This window comes from Carcharhinus amblyrhynchos, chromosome 15 (assembly GCF_965287045.1).
Source record: "Carcharhinus amblyrhynchos chromosome 15, sCarAmb.v2.hapA, whole genome shotgun sequence".
Taxonomy (NCBI): Eukaryota; Metazoa; Chordata; class Chondrichthyes; order Carcharhiniformes; family Carcharhinidae; genus Carcharhinus; species Carcharhinus amblyrhynchos.
Genome location: NC_137338.1, coordinates 14,222,256 through 14,246,388, shown reverse-complemented (window position 1 = coordinate 14,246,388; position 24,133 = coordinate 14,222,256). Strand labels below are relative to the sequence as shown.

General features: G+C 40.1%; 1 protein-coding gene across 9 annotated transcripts in view; it reads right to left on the bottom strand.

The window, feature by feature from the left end:
- Positions 1-24,133, bottom strand: part of stxbp5l (syntaxin binding protein 5L) — a 454,881-nt gene that overhangs the window by 74,653 nt on the left and 356,095 nt on the right. For 6 of the 9 annotated variants that reach the window (XM_080203426.1, XM_080203427.1, XM_080203428.1 and 3 more), the window contains 2 exons: positions 14,558-14,608; positions 6,451-6,540 (listed from right to left, as the gene is read on the bottom strand). The exons of the other annotated variants lie outside the window; for them this stretch is intronic. In XM_080203426.1, the coding sequence (XP_080059552.1) occupies positions 6,451-6,540; positions 14,558-14,608 (141 nt within the window). The remainder of the gene's footprint in view (positions 1-6,450; positions 6,541-14,557; positions 14,609-24,133) is intronic. 9 annotated transcript variants of the gene reach the window in all.

The following is a 24,133-nucleotide window of genomic DNA, read 5'->3' as shown; positions in this document are numbered from 1 at the left end:
CATACAATCATTATTAAATCACAGAATGGCTACAGTAAAAAAAAGGATATTTTTGCATTTTGTGCCTGTGCTGGCTTGTTACAAGAGGAACTCAGCTAGTCCCACTCCCTTGCCTTTTCTTCTTAGCCCTGCCAGTTTTTTCCCTTCAGTGAATTATCCAATTCCACAGTGAAAAGCACAATTCCCACACTTTCAAACAATGCATTCCAAATCCTGATCACTCACTGCGTAATAAAAATCTTCATCGTGTCATTTTTTTGGTCCTTTTGGCATGTACCTTAACTCAGTGTTGACTGGTTCTTCATCCTTCTGCTGATGTTAATAACTTCTCCTATCTACCCTGTCTAGACCCTTCATGATTTTGAAGAACTCTTTCAAATCTTCTCTTGTCCAAAGAGGACAGCCCCAACTTCTCCAAACTACCCATAACTTAAGTGCCTCATCCCAGGAACCATTTTTATAAATCTTTTTTTGAACCTTCTCTATCCCTGCCATCACATGCTTTCTAAAGTATAGTGCCCATAACTAAGCATAACACACCAGTTGAAGCCAAACCAAAAGTTTACCATAATCTCCTTGCTTATTTACTCTGTGCCTCCGTTTATAAAGCTCAGGATCCCTTTTGTCTTATTGACTGTCTTCTCAACTTGCCCTGCCACCTTCAATGATTTGTGCACATACTTGCTTCTGCATCCAACTGTTTAACATTGCCTCTCTCCACCGTTCCTACAAAATTTATCACTTCACTGCATTAGATTTCATCAGCATTCATCCTCCCATTTAACAGTCTGTCTACATATAACTACTTCCTTCACAATTCACATTATTCCAAGGCTTTTGACTCCATAAATTTTGAAATTGTGCTCTTTATAATCAAGTGTAGGTCATTAATAAAGAAAAAGTTGCCATAGTCCCAGATACCCATAGGCTGCACTCTCTTTTGAGGGAGAAAAATGACTGGTGGTGATTTAACCTGAAGGTCACCACCTCTCAGATGAGCAGCAAGGTTGAGAAGATGTGGCTTTCATGAATAACCTCAGCTGGCACAGGAATTGAACCTGCACTGTTGCCATCGCTCCATATCACTAACCAACAGTCTAACCAACTGAGCTAAACCCACGACCATTAATATGGTCATTAATGTAGATTGAAGAAAAGCAGTCATCCTCATATCAACCCCTGGGGTATCCTGCTATATATCTTTCTCCAGTCCAGCTAACAACTGTTTGTCACTAGTCTGTTTCCTGTCTGAGTCAACTTCGTATCTATTCTTCCTCTGGCCCTTTCCACAAACTTTAAATTTGTTGATAAGCTTCTCATGTGGCATTTTGAAAGTCCATATACCCCATATCAATTGCATTAAGCTCACAAACCACGCTGTTACCTGATCAAAAAACACAATCAAGTTAATAAAACATGATTTGCCCTTAACAGATCTATGCTGGGTTTCCTTACTTAATTCACATTTTTCAAGTGACTGTTAATTTTGTCCTGGATTACTGGATAGGAATTTAATCACAAGAATGCAGCTTCTGACAGCAGTAGTGGCAGTGGATATCACTGCACTCATATGCTGGAAGCTGTTACGCATGTAATTATGACACTTGTTATTAGTGCATGCAGCAGGTACATGCCCTTGTTATAAACTGTTATCGGACAACAAATTTTAAGAAATTGGGCACACAAAATGGAAGCAAACTGAAGCTATCCTCAGAGCCCTCCACTAAAATCACAAAGTAACAGACACTGATCAGTAGGCAAGAGCATGCTTTTAGAATGCAAATGAGGGCTAGCACATAAGGGAAATTGGACAGGATGGCACCTACAGGAACTAAATTAAAGAACACATCCCCACCCCATCAAAATCAGCACTTCTAAACCAGTCAAACAACCCATGGAGACACCTAAAATTAACATAGTTAAGGAAACGTCCCTGGCCCCTCAAGCCTCTTTGAGATCAATAATAATGGTTCAAACCCCAAAGATTCTAGACCATTGATAACCAACCAGACAAAAACGATTAACACACACTTAAAACAATTGCTCCAACACTTGAAAACATTGAAACAGGACGGCTGAAGTCAAATACTGTAAATAAAGGATTAGCATTTGAAACGCAAAGTTCAGGTATAACTGTAGCCCGTTGTGGGGGAGTCTTTACAGCGCTTTCGGGACAGTCCGATTGTATGTCCTGACTGTGCTTTTCCGTCGACGTAAAAGAAAACAAAGCTGTGCTGTTATTGAACTTCACCCTGAGTCTGCAGTGGTCGTTTCGCCCACTCGCGCTAACATAAACTGACTCAATACAAGTCAGGGCTGCCTCTCTGCAAGCAGAGAAAACTGGTGCCAAGTCACAATATAAATCCTCCAGCTATAGGGCCATTTATATTTCTTTTGTGAATTAAAGCCTCCATCCTCGTTCACGCCTTCCATCAAATAACATTCGTCATTCTTCTTCCCCACCTATAATGTGGCAAATCACCATCTTGGTCTCCCATCACACCCCCTTCCATTCAGGAAATCATTGTCTTGAATTTCTATCATGTTGCCTTCCATTTGGCAAATCACCTGCTTGGAACCCCTTTACTATTCCCCATTCAGCAACATGTTCGCATACAAAGAATGACCTGCTTCCAAGCAAGCTTTCCTCTAGGTCATCTGGGAATGGTAGGAGCTGCTTGACCAAAGTGACCTGGAGTTCACAGAGGTGGTGAACAGCCACAAACCTGTGTGCAGTGCTGCAAGAGCTCCGGTGAATCTGGGTAAGTGGTAATCTGGTATTGCATGGAAGGACTTCTTATGAGCATATCAAAGCAAAGTGACTTTGATAGTGGGGAGAGAGGCCAGGCTGATGAATGCATGGTCATTATCAAAAAAAGGCCAGACTTTGTGACAGTTGTACATGATAAAGAGATTAGGTAGCAGTTACAATGTGAGGTGGACACGAGGCACTGGGACACATGGGCACAAGGGGGTTAGGTGTCACTTGGGCATGTCACCAAGTCTCCACTTTGTCATGCAGGATAGGAGACCTTTAATACCAGGGAGAGGGCCAAGACTGGAAATGGAGTGGATGACAACAAAATATTAATGCCCTGCAAAGAGGAAGCATTGGAGATTGCAGGACAACGGGAATGCAGAGGCGAGGTTGGGCCAGTGGAGTAATACTCCAACCTAGTGTTCAGACATTGCCGCATTATATACAAACATTAAACTCTAGTTTCCTGATAAGTACAATTTCTTAATGTCTTTCTTGTTGTTCTCCATGGCAAGTCATGAAGAAGGGCCAAAGCTCATGGTGGAAACTGACAGCTACAATCCTGATGAAGACCAAGAATACCCTGAGGATGTCATCTGCTTATCCTTCATCCTCCAGCAGCATAATTACACTCATGTGAATTTTCTGCAAAGAATCAGGGGCACATGCTGATGATCTTTTCAGAGGCAAATCCCAGCAGTTGAAGGAGGTTGTATTAGCTGATGTCTTTAACAATGGGAAGACTGTTCAGGATCAGGACTATTTTGAGCACCAGGCTGAAGATGGTCCTCTGGCACTATCCCTATACCTAAGGAAGATCATGGTCAACGCCTGTGTAATTTTCATTCTTAGTTCTCACAGTATCCTCAGATGCACCGCATCCAATTCTGGTGAGTTATCAACTTTAAATATAACCAGCCTTTCAAATAACTCTATCAATTTATAGCCCATTTAGTGTTTCTAACCTTTACTCACTTCATCAAGTTTTAACTTAGGGTTCCAAACCTCCATACAGAAACCAATGTGCACAACTGACTTAACTGTGTTTAGAGGGATTAAAATGGGTTGCTTGGTGCTGTGAAGTTGAATACAGCAAACTGTTCAGGTGCTTGACAAAGAAAGTGTTTTAGAGGTATATGGTAGCAAGTAGTATATGGTAGTCGTCAAACTTTGGTATCAGCTGCATGGACCACATGTTGTACTCAGTCTGGCTATGGATATACACATATCATCCACATCTTCTACCATATATAAACGTGGAACAGGCCATAATAGAACCACATTTTCAACTAAAGTTGAGAATGATTATTCTATAGTTTACAAGTTATTAATAGCTCAGAATTGTGGGCTAGTCATGAGGCTTTTGATTAAAAGTAATCAAATCTTAGAAGAATTCATGGATCAACAAAGGATGTGTCGCAAATTTGACCCTGGATGCTGTTGAGAGAGAATGCACAAACATCTGGAGTGACACATGCAAAGGTATAAAAGAGACTGACTGCCTTCCTCTTCAGCAAGTTGTCAACCTTGGTACCTCATTGCAAATTGCCAGTGGGCAAGATGCAATATCAGCTTCTTCCCATGCTGAGCTGGCTTCTTAGGGAATGGCTTTGAATGAGTTTGAGTTTTCTTTGTGGACATAGGAAGAGTTGTTTCTCCTCACATTAAAACAAAAAATTGAAAACATCTTTATGTCTTTTTGAGCAGTTTGCAGCAGTCCCTTTAGGGACAGCTAGTTTGGCAGCTTAACACCCAACCTAAATATATAGTGAACAGATCCCTGAAATTTGCAATCAGATCCTAGAAGTCAGTGTAGGAACATGGTTTCCATATTTAAGCAGTTTTTTTGTGGATGGGGAGTTGCACACCCATTTAAGACCTAACTACTTGAAGGTAAATCATGGACATAGGATGCAGCTCAGCTGCATGCCCTATGCTTTTGAATTGCTGGTCAACTGTTTTTCAGGCAAGAAATGGGTGACCAGCTGTTGAAAATCATCCTCTTTGTAATTTTATCTAAGGGCAATTAATTATGAATCATGCAATATGTTATAGCACATGGTTCCTGAAGTGCATTTTTTTCAGAACCAAACCACTTTCTTTAACAATGAGTAGAATTTAATTTTGTGACAAAGGTTGAGTCTAGAGGTTTCTCTGAGAAAATAAGTTCCTTCTCATTTCGAGAAAACCCTTATTTTTAAATTGAACCCCCTAGTGAAGCAATAGTGCTTGCTCTTGACCTTTAAGAAAGTTGCCTCTAAAGGTTTAGCAAAATATGTGGCTTTCCCCTTTCCTTTTGGCAATTTAATTCTTGCGCCAAGCCAAAGCGATCTCTTGCCATATAGCAACAGTAAAGAGAAGCGATTAAGCAGCAAATCACAATGAGGCATTCACACATAAACCAAGTAGTTATAGCATTTAATATTTTAAATTTATATTTTCAAACTGGGAAAAATAATAATGATTGGCTTCAGGCTGAAGCAAAAATAAAGACATACAAACTTATTTTTAAAAAACTTATCTATAATTTTTTAAAAATAACATAAGTTTCACATTCCACAGACAGAACATTAGTTTCTCAGGCCCAGTGAGGATGTTCAGCAGCATATGTGAAGTTTAGTATGATGTTAAAAACTCAGTTACAACACAGTCTATAAGGTATAACTATACTATTTCTTACTGCAAGGTCAACAGCATAAGAATGAAAGTTCTCATCAAGTCAGACAATTTTCCATTATTGCAATCTAGGCAAATCTTTATCGTGCACCTTTTTATAAAAGTGGAGAATCACTGACAGGAACTATTGGATTTCTGTAATATTCTGTATGTCTGTAGACTCCTGAAGTTGCTGACAGTTTTAGTGCAGTAAAGATAACAAATATTAATGATTTTGTCATGATTTCCACCACAGATTCTGGGCCATTGTTCACTATTATTAGAAATATGCTATCAGAAAAACTGTGAGATGTATGTTGGGAACAGCTACTCTATTGAGTATTACATAAATTAGAGCCAAATACGTCCTTCAGAATAAAGGATGTGTAATCTGGCTTAATTTTTGGTTCAACTTTTAATAAATAAACGTAAATCTATCAAGTTAAACTAATAAACTAAGGAACTAACAAAATAGGGATCAAAAATACATACATGCTATTTTGTCTCAGCTCCACATTAGTAATTATTTAAAATGGACTAAATATAGGGTGGCACAGAAGTTAGCACTGCTGCCTCACAGCATCAGGGACCCAGGTTCGATTCCTGGCTTGGCTCACTATCTTTGTGAAGTTTGCACATTCTCCTGTGTCTGCATGGGTTTTCTCCAGGTGCTCCGGTTTCCTTCCACAGTCCAAAGATGTGTGGGCTAGGTGGAATAACCATGCTAAAATTGCCCTTCACTGTCAGGGGGACTAGCTAGGGTAAATTCCTGGGGTTACGGGGATAGGGCCAGAGTGGGATTGTGGTCAGTGTAAACTTGATGGGCCGAGTAGTCTCCTGCTGCCCTACAGGATTTTACAATCTATGATTATAATTTTATGTGAGAAGAGGCCCTGCATAACCCAACCTACCAATTTCAGATTTGTGCTGATTTCGCTCAGATTTCTGCGTATTGCATAGTAAAAACAATTTTCTAATTTGATCAATTACTTTCAATTAAATTCAAAATGATCATAAACCAATGCCTCATAACCTACCTTCATAAATGGTTCTAGTCTTCTCAAAAGTTTTCACTGAGTTTCTTGAAAAAGTTGTTTTCCCTTCTACACAGGAACTTTTCACAGACCCTAAAGAGCAAGATGGTAACTGATTCCTGAAGTAAAACTTTAATCTTTTGACTGAATTTATTATTTACAATCACTTTCACATAGTATTGAAGATAAAACATTCCTTTGAGTTGTTCTGGTACACACTTTAAACTGGATTTTATCTTCATTCCTATTTCTTTCTTCCTCTAAGAATGCCTCAGATTAGCAATTAATTGCATTTCCTTCTCTTGCTAGAGTCCACTTCCACTTCCAAATTAACAATTAGAAGGTATGTTTGCAATGAGCAAAATATTTCTGTTTTCCCCTCTCCCATTCAAAATGGAGCATGCTTCATTCTGCCCATTGGGCTGGTGGGAATTGGTGAAACACTGTCAGTATCAGGTGATCTTAAGCAGCAATTTGTTTTGAATTAACAATATACTACATTATTACTACTATGGGTCCGCTGCCAAGCTCTTATAATTTAAAATATACAACAGTAATGCATTACTCAGTTGGATTATGTTATCTCATTGTTACATATCGCCTTAAAATCATTAAAGCTTTATTGTGGCTATGTAATATTATTGTGCACCAACCATACCACAAACTGATTGATTTTCAAGTATGATGAAGCATGAAAAATGCACACATCAACTATCTTCTTTTGAAGGCGGCATGATGGCACAGCAGTTAGCACTGCTGCCTCACAGCACTATGGACCTGGGTTCAATATCTGATCTTTGGTGAGTGTTTGGAGTTTACATATTTTCCTCATGTTTGTGTGGGTTTCCTCTGGGTGCTCCAGTTTCCTGCTATAGTCAAAAGATGTGTATGTTGTGTGGATTGGCCATGCTGAATTGCCCCTCAGTTTCCAAAAATGTGTAAATTAGGTGCATTGGCCATGGTAAATGCATGGGGTAACAGGGATAGGGTGGAAGAGGATGGGCCTGGGTAAGATACTTTTTCAGAGAGTTGGTACAGACTTGATGGGCCGAATGGCCTCCTTTTGTATTGTAGGGATTCTATAGTGATTGACTTGCAGCCCTGCTGATGCTGTCTGTGTTTAGAGATTAGTGGAATTGCTCTTCTCAGTCCTTCTCATCTTGACTTCACTGACTTAGAAATTCTGCTAGTGAGTTGGGAAAAATAGTTGCTGGATGTGGAGTGGAGAGAATTATGAAGGCAGACGTAGAGAAGAATGCAGAGAAAGTGAAGGGAAGAATGGGGTAGGGACAGAATGCAAGGGATAATGAGGTAGGGATAGAGTGCATGGCTAAGGGAGAAGATAAATTGCACGATGAAGTAGAATGATTAGGGAGGGGACAGAAGATTGCAAGAGGACTGGAAAAATAAATTTCATTACATGAGTTAAATGAATGTCAATAAAAAGGAAGGAAAATGAGCGATAAAATGAGATGGAAAGGTGTGCCAACATGAGTTGGGAAGCAACTTAGATTGTTTGGAGCCGGGATGGCAGGGTCGAGCACCAGCTTGGATTGTTGGAAAAGAGGGACTGGTAGTATTAAATGGGAAGGTTAGAAAAGATAGTGGCTGCAATTTTGTGGCTGTGTCACATGCGTCCCAGATTGCGTGGGGTTGAAGAATTGTGGTGGAAGCCTCTAGCATGTTTAGCACCAGCAAAACCCCCACTGGGATTCTCTCCACCCCCTCATTGGGTGGGAACCAGATTGGCATATTTAAATATGCTTTGGCAATTTCAAGCTACATTCTTCCTGCTTCTGGGATTCTCTGACCCTTGGGCGCAGCGGTAACCTGGCAAGAATCAGTTGTGGTCTCCAAAAATGGAGATCAGCCATGATGGCCATGCCAGGGAACTTGGAAACCATTGAAGCCGCAATGCCCTTCTGATATTGGAGGGCCGAATGGCTTATTCCTGTGCTGTAATTTTCTTTTTTCTTTGTATTGCAAACCTTGACATTGCCAGGATGCTGGGGGTGTGCCAAGGGGATGGGGCCTGAGGGAGAGTCATGTTTAGCATGTCATTAACAAGGCCCGCACAGCATCGTCTGCCCTAACTTGAACTTAACTCATCATTGGTTGGTCTTCATGCTGGCAAGAATTACAACTGGTTTCCACTAGTGGAGACCAAACATGATGGCTTCGCTGGGAGGGCTGGAGGCCATTGACACCTCCAGGTGGTCAGGTGTATTGCCAGCCAGTGCTCATGGGGCAGTGCAAGTCTGGCAGTGTCCACTGCGCACCCTGGCACTGTCCACTGGGCTACATAACTGTGCAAGGAGCAATGTAAAGGAAGTGGGCCGATCGACAAGGGGGAGCTCTGTAGATGGGATGACTGATTGTCAAGGGGAGTATGCAACATGGTGTGATCAGTGATCAGTGGGGGGCGAGGGGGTGGAACGGTATGCAAGGGGAACTGATCGGCGGGAGGGGATGGGGGGAGACTGGCAGTGGGAGCGCATGCAGGGTGGGCTGTGGAGGGGATCATCAAGAGGCTCCTGATGCTGGTGACCTGTGTTGCCACAGGTTATCTCCTGTCACTGATGATGGGAAGAGTAATGTCTATGGGGTTGGGGTTGTGGAGATGGCAAAATTTCTCCCAATTCTCTGGGAGATTAAGACGCCTGCATAAATGGTACCCCGAGCAGTCTGCAGTTGGCTTCATTGGTGAGCTCTCCGACCCCCTCCCACCCCCCCCAAACAAACTGGTGAGGATTAGATTTCTGTCCAGAAAAGTGAGAGTGTAATAAGATTGCCTTTTCAAACTCAGCCAAAAAAACCAGATCTGAAACTCTTCCATTTTCTTGCTCGTTTGGCAATTTGAATTTTTTACGTAAGATTGAACCCATGGCCATTTTGTGAGAAAATTCTGCCCATATCTCGTGAATAGGTGGGGAATTGAATGAGGTTATGTATCAAATGTATCTGTAGGACATAGGGTATCTCCTATTTATTGGGACAATGGAGCTTAGATTGAGTGTGTGACTTAATGTTCAAAGATTCATTTGTTATATTCATGCCTTAATTGATGATTATTACAATAACTTTGTACAGAGAGTTGACTTTGTTATCAGAAAGTTAGATGGCTCATTAACTATAGGTATACTCCACCTAAGGTAATCAACAAGTCAATGAACTAATTTCAAAGCTATTCAGAAAAATCTTCACCAGAAACCTCCAACCTTGTCCACAGCTGGGATTCTCTGGTGCTGCTACAGTGAATGGGTTTTGGTTGAACATCAAATTCTTCGAGCTCCCTGGCAGTGGAAGCAAGGTGAACAAGATTGGAGAATCCTGCTCCTTATTGTGATTCTTAAGTTTATCAACTGCATGACGCTGCAGCAATCTTTTCCTTGCGGAATGTCAGATATGTTGATGATAGTTAAAGCTAAGTCTCAGTCTCAATAATGCACAAATAAAAAATCCAACAAATGCAATAACAAAACCACAAATACAGTAATAAAATGGTATGAATTTTACCAGGTTCAATTCCACTAAACACAAATTGAGGGATCAAGAGTTAGTTTATGTAATTTTGGGGAGAATTCTGATTGCATAATGCAACGAATGAGCTGATTTCAAATACAGCCTACAGTTTTAAGCACTAAAATTATGTTCAGCAGAATCAGAATTTTTATAGTCATCAATAAATCTATTTACCATCAGATATTAAGTCATAGCATCTATCACAATCAACTAAACTCTCATAACTCGGGTGTCACATTTGACCAAGATGAGCTTCAACTACGTACCTATGGGACTACTCAGGCCATTTGTACTTCAGTAATATTGCCCAATTCCCTCCTTGCCTCAGCTCAGCTTCTCTAGATTCTCTGGATCCCATGGAGACACATCTTGTAACTGTGTGATTACATTAGGAGGTGTTTGCATGTAATGTCTCACTCACTAAATAAATGTAAGAGTGCTCCCATATCAACCTTCACCAACAAACTTTCTGCAATCAAACAACCCATTTCCAAATCCCCATCCAAACTCTTCTTTACCTGGACACTTGACTATTCCAACGCTCTCCTAACCAGTTTTCCACATTCTGCCCTTTGTAAACTGAGGTCATGCAAAACTCTGCTATCCATATCCTAACACACACATTTATTCACCTATCACTCCTGTCCCTGTTGATCCACACTGGCTCCTGATTGAACACATTTTGATTTTACCATTTTCATCCTTGTTTTCAAGCCCCTCCATAGCCTCACTCCTCTCTATTGCTGTAATCTCCTCTAACCCTACAACCTTTCAAAATATCTGCACTCTTTTAATTATGATCTCTTCAGCAACAATTTTAATCACTCAAATATTGGGGGCCATGTCTTCAGCTGTTAAGAATGAAATATCTACTTAGTCTCTCTTCTTTTGTGAAGAGAGAGGTCAAAATTATGAAGGGTCAAAATAGCTTAAGACCAAGCATTTGGTCATCTGCCCTAATATGCCCGAAGTGACTTGGTATCAAATTTTGTTTGATAATGTGCCTGCGAAGTGTCTGGAATGTTTACCACACTAAAAGTGCTAGATATATACAAGTTCTTGTTGCTGGAAAATTATCAAAATGCACTACAACAATTCAACTTGCCTCAATAATGCAACTAATAGGTGCAACTTAAATCTGGCAAGTTTATGTCCCACTGCACTTCAATGTGTCTGTTTTGTTTGCTACATAGAACCATTTGGATTTTATAGATAAAGTAAATAAGCTGCAGAACATTACCAAAAAATTAATAGAAATCCTGAAATACAAAAGCAATAACAGGGAATGCAACTATTTTCTCTTGAACTTTTTATTTAGCAATTATTCTGAACTGCTTTGCACTTGTATATTTCATTTTGAATTGTCAGTATTTTGGGCTCTGTTTGCTTTTCAGAGCTTTCGGAATAGCATGTATGAAAATGATTATAAGCATAGATTGCAATATTTAGGTATTACATTGATGAACGGACAACATAAAATTTATCAGAAAAAGTGACAACAATATTTTCTAGAAGTTACATTATCTAGTTTTTCCAAAAGCATTTCACTGTGCAATATCAGCCTGTATAAACAGATATCAACTTATGGCAATTCCAATTGAGTAGTGCAATACTATGCATATATAGTACTTTAATTCAAATTTACTCAAACTCATGAGCAGCCTAACATTACTTTGAAGCCTGTGCTGCTAGGTAACACAATAATTAGCTCCTCATAGAGTAGGTAGGATTTTTCCGCCCAAAGCTGCTAAAAGCTGAAATGACCCTTGTTGCTAGTTTAGATGTTGTGAATTGATATAAGCATATAAAACATATTCCTATACAGCCATTTGGTGTTAAGGAGAGTAAATATTAGGCTATAGTAGAAGAGGTGTTATGCTAGAACCCTACAATATATTAGCTAGGTCACAGATAGAGTGCTGTGTTACAATTGTGGTTACATCACATGAAGGATATGATTGCACTAGAGGAGGATCAGAGGAGATTTACAAGGATATTGCCAAGACTAGAGAATGTTAAGTTTGAAGAAAGACCACACAGGCTGAGATTGCTTTCTTTGGAACTGGGAAGGCTGAGGTAAGATTTAATTGAGATACATTAAATTATGAGGGGTAAAATAGTGTGAGTTAGGAAAAACTTTTAAGGGAGGTTGATAACCAGGAAACATGGATTTAAAAGAATTGGTGGAAGGTTTAGAAGGAAGTTGAGGGGAATGTTTTTCCAGTCAGAGGATGGCGGGGGTCACTGCTTGTAAGGATGTTAGAGCCACAAACTCCCAATATATTTTAAAAAATACGTGGATAAGTACTTCAAGTGTTATGACATACAAGGCCATGGACTAGAATTCATAAAGCTTTTTTCAGCTAGAACTGACTTAATAGGCTAAGTAACCACCTCCTGTGCTGTAAATATCTCTGATTCGGAAATGTCAATGGAAGAATAGTCTTGTTTCTCATCCTGATGTTAGTACATGCCATTTCACTTGCACAAAAAAGTAAATGATCTTCAATTAATATGCATTTTATAGTCAGCCACTAATAAAGATACCCTATAATGACCAACCACATGATTTCTGCTTTTCTGTTTGGAACTGCAGTGTCCTCACTAGGTATTTCTCACCTTGGCTTAACCTGTGATTAGGTGCACACCATGTGGGATATATGGATGTGAATTTGTGTCCCTGCCCTTACAATATGCAGTGCATATGTGGTGTGCCAGTATACCACAATCGCAAAAAAGAATTAAAATTACATTTGTTTAGATAACTCAATGTGAAAATCTTTGGACGTAAAATCAGAAAGTTTTTTTTAATGAAATAGATAGTGAAGCTAATTTTAGATGTATGGGGTACAAGTCATTATTGCTACAAACTACAAAGAAACCTGTTAATGCAGGAACATTCTTTAGAAAAACACAATAATTGTATGAGGAATTAAAAATAAGTCAAAGAGTGAGAGTCACAATGGGGCAATTTTCTTTTCATAGCCTGTTATAAAGTGCGATTAGTAGAGTGGCGGCAGCAGGGTTTTTTCTTTTGGGTCAAAGAGCAAAATGACAAGGGAGAAAACATTAAGACATAAATAAAATTCTTATCCTTTACAGAAATTTAAGGCCTGATTTTAACTTATCTGCTCCACTCAACCCGTGCTTGATGAAAATGGGAAATGTGTAGTGCAAAAATCCAAACAGCAAGCTACTCATCTCATTCGCATCACCTTCTCACCTTTAAATTTTTTTAGAGGTTTCCTCATGCACCAAGAGGAGTAGGTGGATCTCTCAATTTCTTCTACCTCTTACCTGACATAGGCTGATCATTCCCACCTGCCTAACCCCCAGCTCAGAACTAAGGTCAAAAATACCTATTTAAATGAGGCTCAAGGCAAAATAGCACAAGGTCTCATTAGAATTATACTTCATTCTCACAATAAGTCAGATCCTTATAAAGGGAAGACTTTTTTCTAAACTGAGATTATGCAAGATGCAAGCATCAGAATGGTGAATATTATTTAGAAAGGCAATGGCATTATAGTACTATCACTGGACCAATAATGCAGAAACCCAGAGAAATGCTCTGGGGACCGAGTTCAAATCTCACCAATAAAAATCATGGAATTTAAAAAAAAGTCTACTGATGACCATGAAATCATTGCCAATTGTTGCAGAAACTCATCTTGTTCACTAATATTTTTAGGGAAGGAAATCTGCTGTCCTTCCCTTGTCTAGCCTACACGTGATTCCAGATCCGCAGCAATGTGGATGATTCTTAAAAATACCCCAAATTCAAGGGCAATTAGAGCCGAGCAATAAATGCTGGCACAGCCAGCAATGCTCAAAACCCTTGGGCTATTAAGAAAATTGAACACTTTGGACTGATTTTCCTAACAACCCTCGATGTTGGCACTGGATAGAAAACAGCACATCTCAAGTGTGCTACACCTGTTCAGATACAATTGACTGTAAATCCTACAATGTTCCTGTTGAGCACATTACACAAGCTGAACCCTGAAGTTAAGAGTTTTAAGCACACAAATGATTTCTGGAAAATAGATCAATGAGGGAAAAGCTAATATCCGTAACAAAGAAATTTGGTTAAGTGGCATTCAAATGCTTCTAAGAGAAATTGCTTGCACTTTATTGATTTCCTTTCCATGTGGATTTTTATTATATTAAAATATGTTGTACCTTAGAACAAAGTTGAATGGATGAGATGCACTTTTCTAGAGATTTTAAAAGTCTGCTAGTTATAAGTCCTGGGACAGGATGTCAAAATAAGTGACTTTTTAATAAAAATACACAAAACACAAAATTCAAGAAGATTAAAAATAAAGAGGGAAAAAGGAAAAAAAAGTTAGAGATGAGCAAGGAACCATCTGACCATAAACTAACATGGCACGGAGCTCTAAAGGGATATTTATTGTCTAGGCTTTTGAAATTAATATTGATCTCTATGCAACATATTCCCTTTATGGAGCCCCATATGCCATTTACTTTGCTTGGTTCAGTTTAGTTCACCATAGTTTGGTGGAATTTGCTCATTCCCAACCTAAGTAACCTGAAAAAGCAAACTGTCAGCTTTCGCCTACCGTACCGAGATCAGTCTTAAGATCTGTCGGCAGACTTAACTTTCTTGGTCCTTTTACTGAAACAACAGAAAGAAAAACAAAAGGCAGCAGTTAATACTAGAAAACAAAATTTGCAAGATAGTGTGGAAAAAATATGTACTAAAACTGTAACGGTGGATAAAAAGGCAGCAGCACTGGACAAACTGCAATGTGGATGCTCAACATAACAATCATCGAATTGTACTGTTGAAGACGACAGACTGGACTTTTAGTGTGTGAATTCATACAGTAGATTTTACACTGGAATCTCAAACCATTCAGGCATTTGCTGTTTTCTCATTTAGGAATCTTTAGAAAATGCCAAAATATAAGAGTTGAATATTTGAAATATTCAATCTATAGTTACTGGTCCCATTTTTGTAGTGTTAGCAGTTTTTTTTTAGTGTTGGTTAAGAAAAATACTCCATGAAGATTAAAATGCTCAAATTACAGCTCCAATGTTTCATTTAATGGAACTAAGGGAAAGGTAAAGAACACAGTAATGCTTCAATGGCGTTCAAAGATAAAAAGATACAGAATTTGAAAACAAAATCAATGGACACGCTGCAGCACGCATACTGAATGTCTTTATTCTGAAAGTGATCAGCGATGTAGTGATAAAATATGATGGTGCACAATAATGTTTTCTTGAACAAATGCAAGCACCTGTGAGCACTGTATAAGTTAATCACAATATGCCTTCTTGTGAACAAATCACAAACTAATATTGACGATGATTCGTTTTGCAACATGATCTTCATATTAACATGAAATTCTCAGTCATTTAATAAATATGATTAAATATGTTAGCTGTTCCAATGTCATATAGATACACGTTTTTCATGAAGGCCTGTCTTCACAACCTTGCCCCTTGCTTGAGGTGTGGTGATCCTCAGGTTAAATCACCACCAGTCAGCTCTTCCCCTCAAAAGGGAGAGTAGCCTATGATTGTCTGGGATTACGGCAACTTTACATCACCTTTAAGATACACGTGTAAACAAAAGACAATCTAAGTGTCCTCTTGCAGAAGAGTGACTGTATCCTTTCCAATGGGAAGATGAAATGCAAAGATGCACCAAAAGCAATTTACTGAGTGGCATACACACACAAATCATTTGTGTATGAAACTGAAGATCCCAAAATCCTCAACATTGTATATTAATTGAAGTAAATATTTCTATTGCACATTTTACAATGAAATTAAGCTTATATTGGAAGATTGTTAACAAGTGAATAAAAACATGTTCATAACTTTCAAAAAGAATCTATGAAAATCAATTATTTTAAAATACTTTGCAGTAGATTATCTGACATTAAACATAAATATTCTCGTACAAAATGGGAAAACGTAAGAGGCTGCTGGTTCAATAATAGATGTTTACTGTTTATTTTATTTTGTTTTGCATTTTTCTTCTCAACCTTAAAGTCAATGCCACTTTGACCTCAGTTGTGTTTCACACAGGTGAGAAAGACTTTATTGTCTAGATTTTGCAGTCAGTGGCAAAGCAATGGTGCTCACCGCTAACCTTGAAGAAAACTTCTCACAAAGATCTAGTGATCTCTGTGCAAAGATTTTCACTTACCCTTTCCCAAGGGCAGTTTGAATCTGTTCCAAGTCAAAGAGATCTCTTGCCATGTTGGCAAGCAGGTAAGCAGCCAATTACATTGAAGTATTCACAGATAGCAAACCAGAAAGTTTATAGCACTTAATATCCTTTACTTTTAAATTACATCTTTGAAAAATGAAATAAATTATGATTGGATTAAGAGAGGAGCTAAAATAAAGGGAAATAAAAAAGTATATTTTGAAATCTGTAATTAATCATCATTATGGAGAAATTTGATATTTCATACATGTAAAATTACCTTTTTATGGTCAGTGAGTGTGTTAAGTAATTATAAAATGAGGATGCCATTAAAAACCCAGTTACATCTCATAAAGTGTAATATTTTCAAGGATTATTATAGTGAAACAAAGAGTAAAAGTAGAAGTTCTCATCAATTCTCAGCATGGAGAAGCCTGCAATAATTGCAAAGCTATGTGTTCACTCACTTTGCTGCTCTCTAATAAAAGAAAATGAAATGCAGTCAGCTTTCTTTGTATAGAGGCTTTCAGTGACTTCTCTGGATAATAATCATGGATGTTGTAAATGTTTCAACTATACCTTAGGAAGATTCTGACGCATAGAAGTTCATGGTTATCATCACCTTCGTAGTTATTGGCAATGCAGTGGTAGCCACGCTCTAAGATTGCAGTAGGTGGCAGACTGCAGTGAGGGCAACGTTAGTGAAGCAAAGATGTCTCCTTGAACATCTTAGGAGGATATGTCCTTTTTTTGATAGCCTTTCTCCCCTACATTCTCTTCCCTCTTCCAGCAGCTTGGTTTCCTCTGCCTATTTTCCCAGTCCAAGAGGAATTCATACTACGTTTGGGGGGCAATACATTTGTGCAGAAACCTTGAACTTAGAACCAAGATCTTCAGCTTGTGCCACTCTATAGACTTTAGCAATTATAAAGAACTCTAGAAAGCAACAAATTCTTACATCATTGTAGCAGCAGCCAGTAGAAATCAATCAACAACTAACCTCCAAGGTATTGATGATCCTTTCAAATAGCATTTGTGGAAGATCTATTCTCCTGCTGAACATGTCTCCTGCTAAACATTGTGCATGTTTAAGAGAAGACGTTAACTGGTATGATGAGCTCCAAAATAGCAGTGCTGGCATCACATCAGTATTTATATCTGTCCACGTTGCATACTTTGTCAGGATGCTCACTTTGTGAATGCTATCATCCTAATCCATTTGGTAAGCAGTAAGCTGCACCAGATGTATACATGCATGCATCAGTTGTTGTTTTGGACATTTAAAGTCTCTCAAAGTGTTCAAAGAAACAGGTACTACAGATACAAATTTTGTGCCGCAATTGACAGTACATGGTGCTAAGAAGTCAACAAAGAGCATGTAATGTTGGTTGAAATGGGGGAGAAAGGGTGGATACAAAATCTGAGGCACAAGGAACTCACTGAGGTAATGTGGACATGAAATTTACTGGAGCTTCCCCACATATCTGAGGAAATCTGCTCCTGTACTTCAAAGGTTGATTCCCAATTAGGGTAATTCAGTTACTTCATCAAACAAACACCATGGTAAAACATTCAAGTATAAATTCTCCATTTTTAAACATTAACATGTTAAGATAAGACTGGTGCATTTTAAATATTTATACAGCAGTGACCATTTTAAAGTTCAACATAAATGTTGACATAAAAGGATAAAATTCTGTATTGAGCTCCTGGGTACTCATCTGACAGTGAAATACCCACCAATTTTAGAATTAATTTTCAGTCCACTTTAAGCTTGATTTCTGGACTTCTCACTTAAAGTTTTGAGGCATTCAGGACTCGTGTTACTCTCACGACCTATTTGAAAGATACTCTCCACTTCTCCAACCCGTTTTTGACTGATACAACAGAAAAGTACTGTGGATGGTGGAAATCTTGAAATATAAATAGCAAACACTAGAAATACTCAACAGGTCTAATAGCATCCTGGAGAGAGAAACAGAGTTAACGTTTTAGTTTGATGACGTCCATCAGAACTCAACGATATGCAACGTTAACTATATTCCTTCTCCAAAGATGCTGCCAGACCTTTTTGTGGCTGCCAGACTCTGGGCCTTAGGCAGCACCATACCTGTCCTCTTTGCTTTCTTCATTGGCAATGTTCCATCCTCCATTCTACTACCTCAGGCCTCATGCCTCAAACCACTCAGGCCAACTCTTTGACCCTTCATCTCCATCCCTATAATCTCTTCACCCCCTCCCCAAATTTATCAGTAACGTTTCTGTGGATCTTTCTTCCAAGGTAATCTCTTCGGCCTGATTGAACTCAAACAGAATGAATACCTCATAAACACTTAAAGTCATTATGTTTTATCAAGATTAAGCATTAACTCTGAGTACTTCAGCAAAATAAGACCTTTTTATCTTTGTACGATACAAAAATGAATATTGATGACAACAGAGAATAAGATCAGGAAGGATTTAAAACAGGCGTTATGACTCGATAGTACCTCATCCCCAATGGGCAGTACAGATTCAATTTGGAGCTGAGGAATAAGAACATAAGAACATAAGAAATAGGAGCAGGAGTAGGCCATCTAGCCCTTCGAGCCTGCCCCGCCATTCAATAAGATCATGGCTGATCTGTCGTGGCTCAGTTCCACTTTCCCGCCCTCTCCCCATAACCCTTAATCCCCTCTCTTATCAAGAACCCATCAACCTGCTTCTTAAAAATATTTAGCGAGGCAGCCTCCACCACTTCAACGGGCAGAGAATTCCAGAGATTCACCACCCTTTGAGTGAAGAAGTTCCTCCTCAACTCCGTTCTAAACCGCCTCCCCTTTATCTTGAGGCTGTGCCCCCTAGTCCTACTGTCTTTTTTGAGCGGGAAGAGTCTCTCCACCTCTATCCTATCCATCCCATTCATCATCTTATACGTCTCAATGAGATCTCCCCTCATTCTTCTAAACTCTAACGAGTACAAGCCTAGTTTATTCAGCCTCTCCTCATAGCTCAATCCCCTCAACTCCGGTATCAGCCTAGTAAACCTCCTCTGCACTCCCTCCAAGGCCAAAATATCCTTGCGCAGGTGCGGTGCCCAAAACTGCACACAGTACTCCAGCTGCGGCCTCACCAATGCCCTATACAATCAAAGCAGTTAAGAAATAGATAACTATCAATAAAAAAAGTGGCTTTAGAATATATTGGGTGTGATTCTCCCAGCCTGCTGTATTGCTTTTGTAGTGCAGCGGACTGGGAGACTCAAGCAGGGGCCATTTTGCTGGCTTCCCATTGGGCACCGTGGCCTTCATGCATCTCCAGCAGCCAGCACTCTCTGCTCCAATCCGATTTCTGGCACAGAGCTGCATAATTTATTCAAATCACCATTTTAGTCCATTTTAAATGTTAGCGGGCCCAGGACTGGGCCAGCAATCGGAAGGCTGGCAGTGTAGGGCCACTGCGCATGTGTCGAACTCAGTGCTGACAGATCGGTGCATGCATGGCGGCTCGCTCAGCGCTATGCTGCTGGCCTCTCCAGCTGGAATAGGCCTGAATTTTAGCATGATTCACACTGAGGCACTCTGCAGTGCACAGAGTGTGGGAGTCTGGCAGTAATCGTGTGTAACAACTTATTAATGGAAAAGCAAACCTAATGGTCTCAATGAGATCAATGAAGCTCGGACAGAAAAAACTAGTTTTGTTCCTTGGGCCTCTATTATAGGGGGCTCTGCTATGGATTGGCCCAGAGTTACTACATAACACATAATGGACTGTAAATTTTCAAATCCATCCATCATGGTGTTGGTAGTCTTACCAATTCCTGGCAACCTGTTAGTCCTAGCATCAGCTGCACCTTCTCAGAAACCATCATCGGTGTTCTGCAAAGATTCTTCTTTTACAAAGCAGAAACTATTAGATCTGGGTACCAGCTCCAAAATCAAGAGGTGACATTCCCAGGCTTTCTGATCAGCAATGGATTCTCCTCACCTTCTAATCCCAGTTCTTCATTTCAAATTTGTGCGATGCTCATAATCTTAATCTCTAATTCTATTCTGACTCATTGGGTGCAGGAGTTGTTGTCTGGACCAGCATTTATTGCCCATCCCTGAATGCCTTGATCCCAAAGAAAGAAAATGCTGGAAAAAGTTTTGACAAAGAGTTGTCTGGTCTCAAAACATCAGCTCTTTTTTCTCCTTACAAATGCTGCCAGAGCTGCTGAGATTTTCCAGCACTTCCTCTTTTGGTTTCAGATTCTAGCATCTGCAGTAATTTGCTTTTACCCTGACGACCATGAACTGAGTTTGCCTTGCTGAGCCATTTCAGAAGGCAGTTAATAGTCAACCACATTGCTGTGGGTCCGGAGTTGCATGTAGGCCAGGCCAGACAAGGATGGCAGATTTCCTTCCCTAAAAGACATTAGTGAACCAGATGAGTTTTTATGACAATTAACATTGGTTTTGTTGTTACCAATAGACTTTCAATTCCAGATTTTTATCGACTTCAAATTTCACCATTTGCCATGGTTGGATTCAAGCCCAAATTCCGGCGCATTACACTGGCCTCTGGATTACTAGCCTAATCTCTTGAAATTTAAGGTGAAGGAATCCCGAGGGGGCAGTGACCATAATATGATAGCATTCACCTTGCAGTTTGAGAAAGAAACATTGGAATTGGATATAATGGTGCTACAAATGAAAGAAAACTACAAGGTCATGAGAAAGGAGCTGGCCAGATTTGATTGGAAAGGCTGTGGAACAACATGGCAGGAAATTTTGGGGATAATTCAGAATGCACAACATAAATCCATTTCAAGGAAAAGGAAGCCAAGTTAAGGGGAGGACGAGGCAACCATGGCTGACAAAGGAAGTCAAGGATAGCGTAAATGCAAGGGAAAAAGCATACCATGAGGCGAGGAATAGTCGGAAGCCAGAATATTAGGAAGCTTTTAAAAGCAAAACCTCACTTACTGTACTGTCTGGAGACAATACACATCTCTTTAAACTGTGATCAGTGCTCCTTCCACTCACATTATCAGCCACTTCAGGTCTTGAACAGCAGGTTAGGTGTAAGGATTCGCATTCTAATCAGTAATCTCTAAACTGTCTATGCTTTATACGCTCTGTCTGAGGCCAGAACTCTCCATTCACCTGACGAGGGGCTAACCCCGAAAGCTTGTGAGTATATTATCAAATAAATAGGTTGGACTAAAACCTGGTGTTGTCAGACTTTTTACTGTGTTTACGCCAGTCCAACGCCGGCATACCCACATCATGACTTGGAGGGGGTCCAGAGGAGGTTCACAAGAATGATCCCAGGGACGAAGGTTTTGTCATGTGAAGAACAGCTCAGGAATCTGGATCTATACTGCGTCATCAATGGAGATGGGAGAGATTCTGGAGGATTGGAGGATTGCGGATGAGAATTTCTATTCAAGAAAGGGAGTAGAAATAGCCCAGGAAATTATTGAGCGGTGAGTCTAACCTCAGTGGTTGGTAAGTTGATGGAGAAGATCCTGAGAGACAGGATTTATGAACATTTGGAGAGGTATAGTATGATCAAAAATAGTCAGCACGGCTTTGTCAAAGGCAGATCGTGCCTTACGAGCCTGGTTTGAGTTTTTTGAAGATGTGACTAAACACACTGATGAAGGAAGAGCAGTAGATGTGGTTTATATGGACTTCAGCAAGGTGTTCGATAAGGTCCTCATGCAAGGCTTATTGAGAAAGTGAGGGGGCATGGGATCCAAGGGGACATTGCTTTGTGGATCCAGAACTGGCTTGCCCACAGAAGCCAAAGAGTGGTTGCAGATGGGTCTTTTTCTGCATGGAGGTCGGTGACCAGTGGAGCGCCCCAGGAATCCGTTCTGGGACCCTTGCTCTTTGTGATTTTTATAAATGACCTGGATGAGGAAGCGGAGGGATGGGTTGGTAAGTTTGCTAATGACACAAAGGTTGGAGATGTTGTGGATTGTTTAGAGGGATGTCAGAAGTTGCAGCGAGACATAGATTGGATACAAGACTGGGCAGAGAAGTGGCAGATTGACTTCAACCCGGATAAGTGTGTGGGGGTTCATTTTGGCAGGTCAAATGGGGTGACGGAATAAAATATTAAGGGTAAGACTCTTAGCAGTGTGGAAGATCAGAAGGATCTTGGGGTTGGAGTTTATAGGACGCTCAAATCAGCTTCGCAGGTAGAGCACGTGGTTAAGAAGGCATATGGTGGACTGGCCTTCATCAATCGAGGAATTGAGTTTATGAGTTGGGAGATAATGCTGCAGCTGTATAAGACCCTGGTCAGACCCCACTTGGGATACCATGGTCAGTTCTGGTTGCCTCATTACAGGAAGGATGTGGAAGCCATTGAAAAGGTGCAGAGGAGATTTACAAGGATGTTGCCTGGATTAAGTGACATGCCTTATAAGGACAGGTTGAGCAAGCTCAGTCTTTTCTCCTTAGAGAGATGAAGGATGAGAGGTGACCTGATAGAGGTGTATAAGATGTTGAGAGGTATTGATCGAGTGAATTCTCAGAGGCTGTTCCCCAGGGCTGAAATGGCTGCCACAAGAGGACACAGGTTTAGGGTGTTGGGGAGTAGGTACAGAGGAGCTGTCAAGGGTAAGTTTTTCACTCAGTGTGGTGGGTACGTGGAATTGGCTGCCGGCAGTGGTGACGGAGGCGGATTTGATAGGATCTTTTAAGAGACTTTTGGATGAGTACATGGGACTTAGTAAGATAGAGGGTATAGGTAAGCCTAGTAGGTAGGGATACGTTTGGTGCAACTTGTGGGCCGAAGGGCCTGTTTGTGCTGTAGTTTTTCTATGTTCTATACTCGATGGTGTTTACAAGGATGAGGGGGATCTAATTGAAATTTACAGAATACTAAGAGGTCTAGGTTGAGTGGGCGTGGAGAGGATGTTTCTACTAGAGGGAGAGACTAGAACTCGAGGACACATCCTCAGGCTAAAGGGACGCTCCTTTAAAATTGAGATGAGATGGAATTTCTTCAGCCAGAGGGTGGTGAATCTGTGGAACTCATTGCCATAGAGGGCTGTTGGGACAGGTCATTGAGAGTCTATAGATAGGTTCTTGATCAGTAAAGGGATCAGGGTTATGGGGAGAAGGCAGGAGAATGGGGATAAGAATCATATCAGCCATTATTGAATGGTGGAGCAGACTCGATGGGCCAAATGGCCTAATTCTGCTCCTATGCTTAATGGTTTTATGGTCTTATGGAGGTGTCTTTGAGTGGGTGCTCATGAAGTAAAGAGCAAGTCATAGTATAACCTCTAACATGCTTGCAGGGCTTGATTCAACAGTCTCAGCTTCAGGTTTGTCTGGTTTATCTAGAGAAGGAAACTGATTTAAAATGGGTCACTGAGTTTGGCATTATCAATAAAAAGAGTGAACTGGGGATTTATTGATTCAGTTTGTTGATAGATGTGAATTGCAATAGCATGAGATGCAAAAGAAGCAGAATGTCTGGACAAACTTAAAGCTGGTGGCTACTTTATCTCTGACAACCATGAGTTTCTCCTTCTTCAGGAGCTCCTGTGATTCACCCTTGCAGAGATGAGAGGGAATTTCACACTTGAATATGATGGTTTAGCTTGTCCTTCAAAGAATTGCACAAGTTATATAATAATTCATGAGAATCAGCAACACCGATGTGTCAGCAAGCATCCCATAACATTATGAATATTTTGTGAAGTATGCAATTTAAGTTAGTGAGAGGCTGTGATGGCAGTTGCTGTGTTAAAGCCAGTGAGGAAACTGATACTTCCTCATGAAACAGGGGAATAAAGGCCTTAAGGCAACATTCAATTCCACCATCACCAGTTCCCACAAAGTAAGCTTCCAGTCAGAGGCAGGCAGCTAAATTTTTAGTAGATTGACCTTGAAAAAAGTGACAGGATCAGCCCAAATTTATATCAACAGGCCCAAAATCATTATTCCATTATTCCAATCAATTTTTGCCTGAGCAAAATCTTTTTGCTTTAGA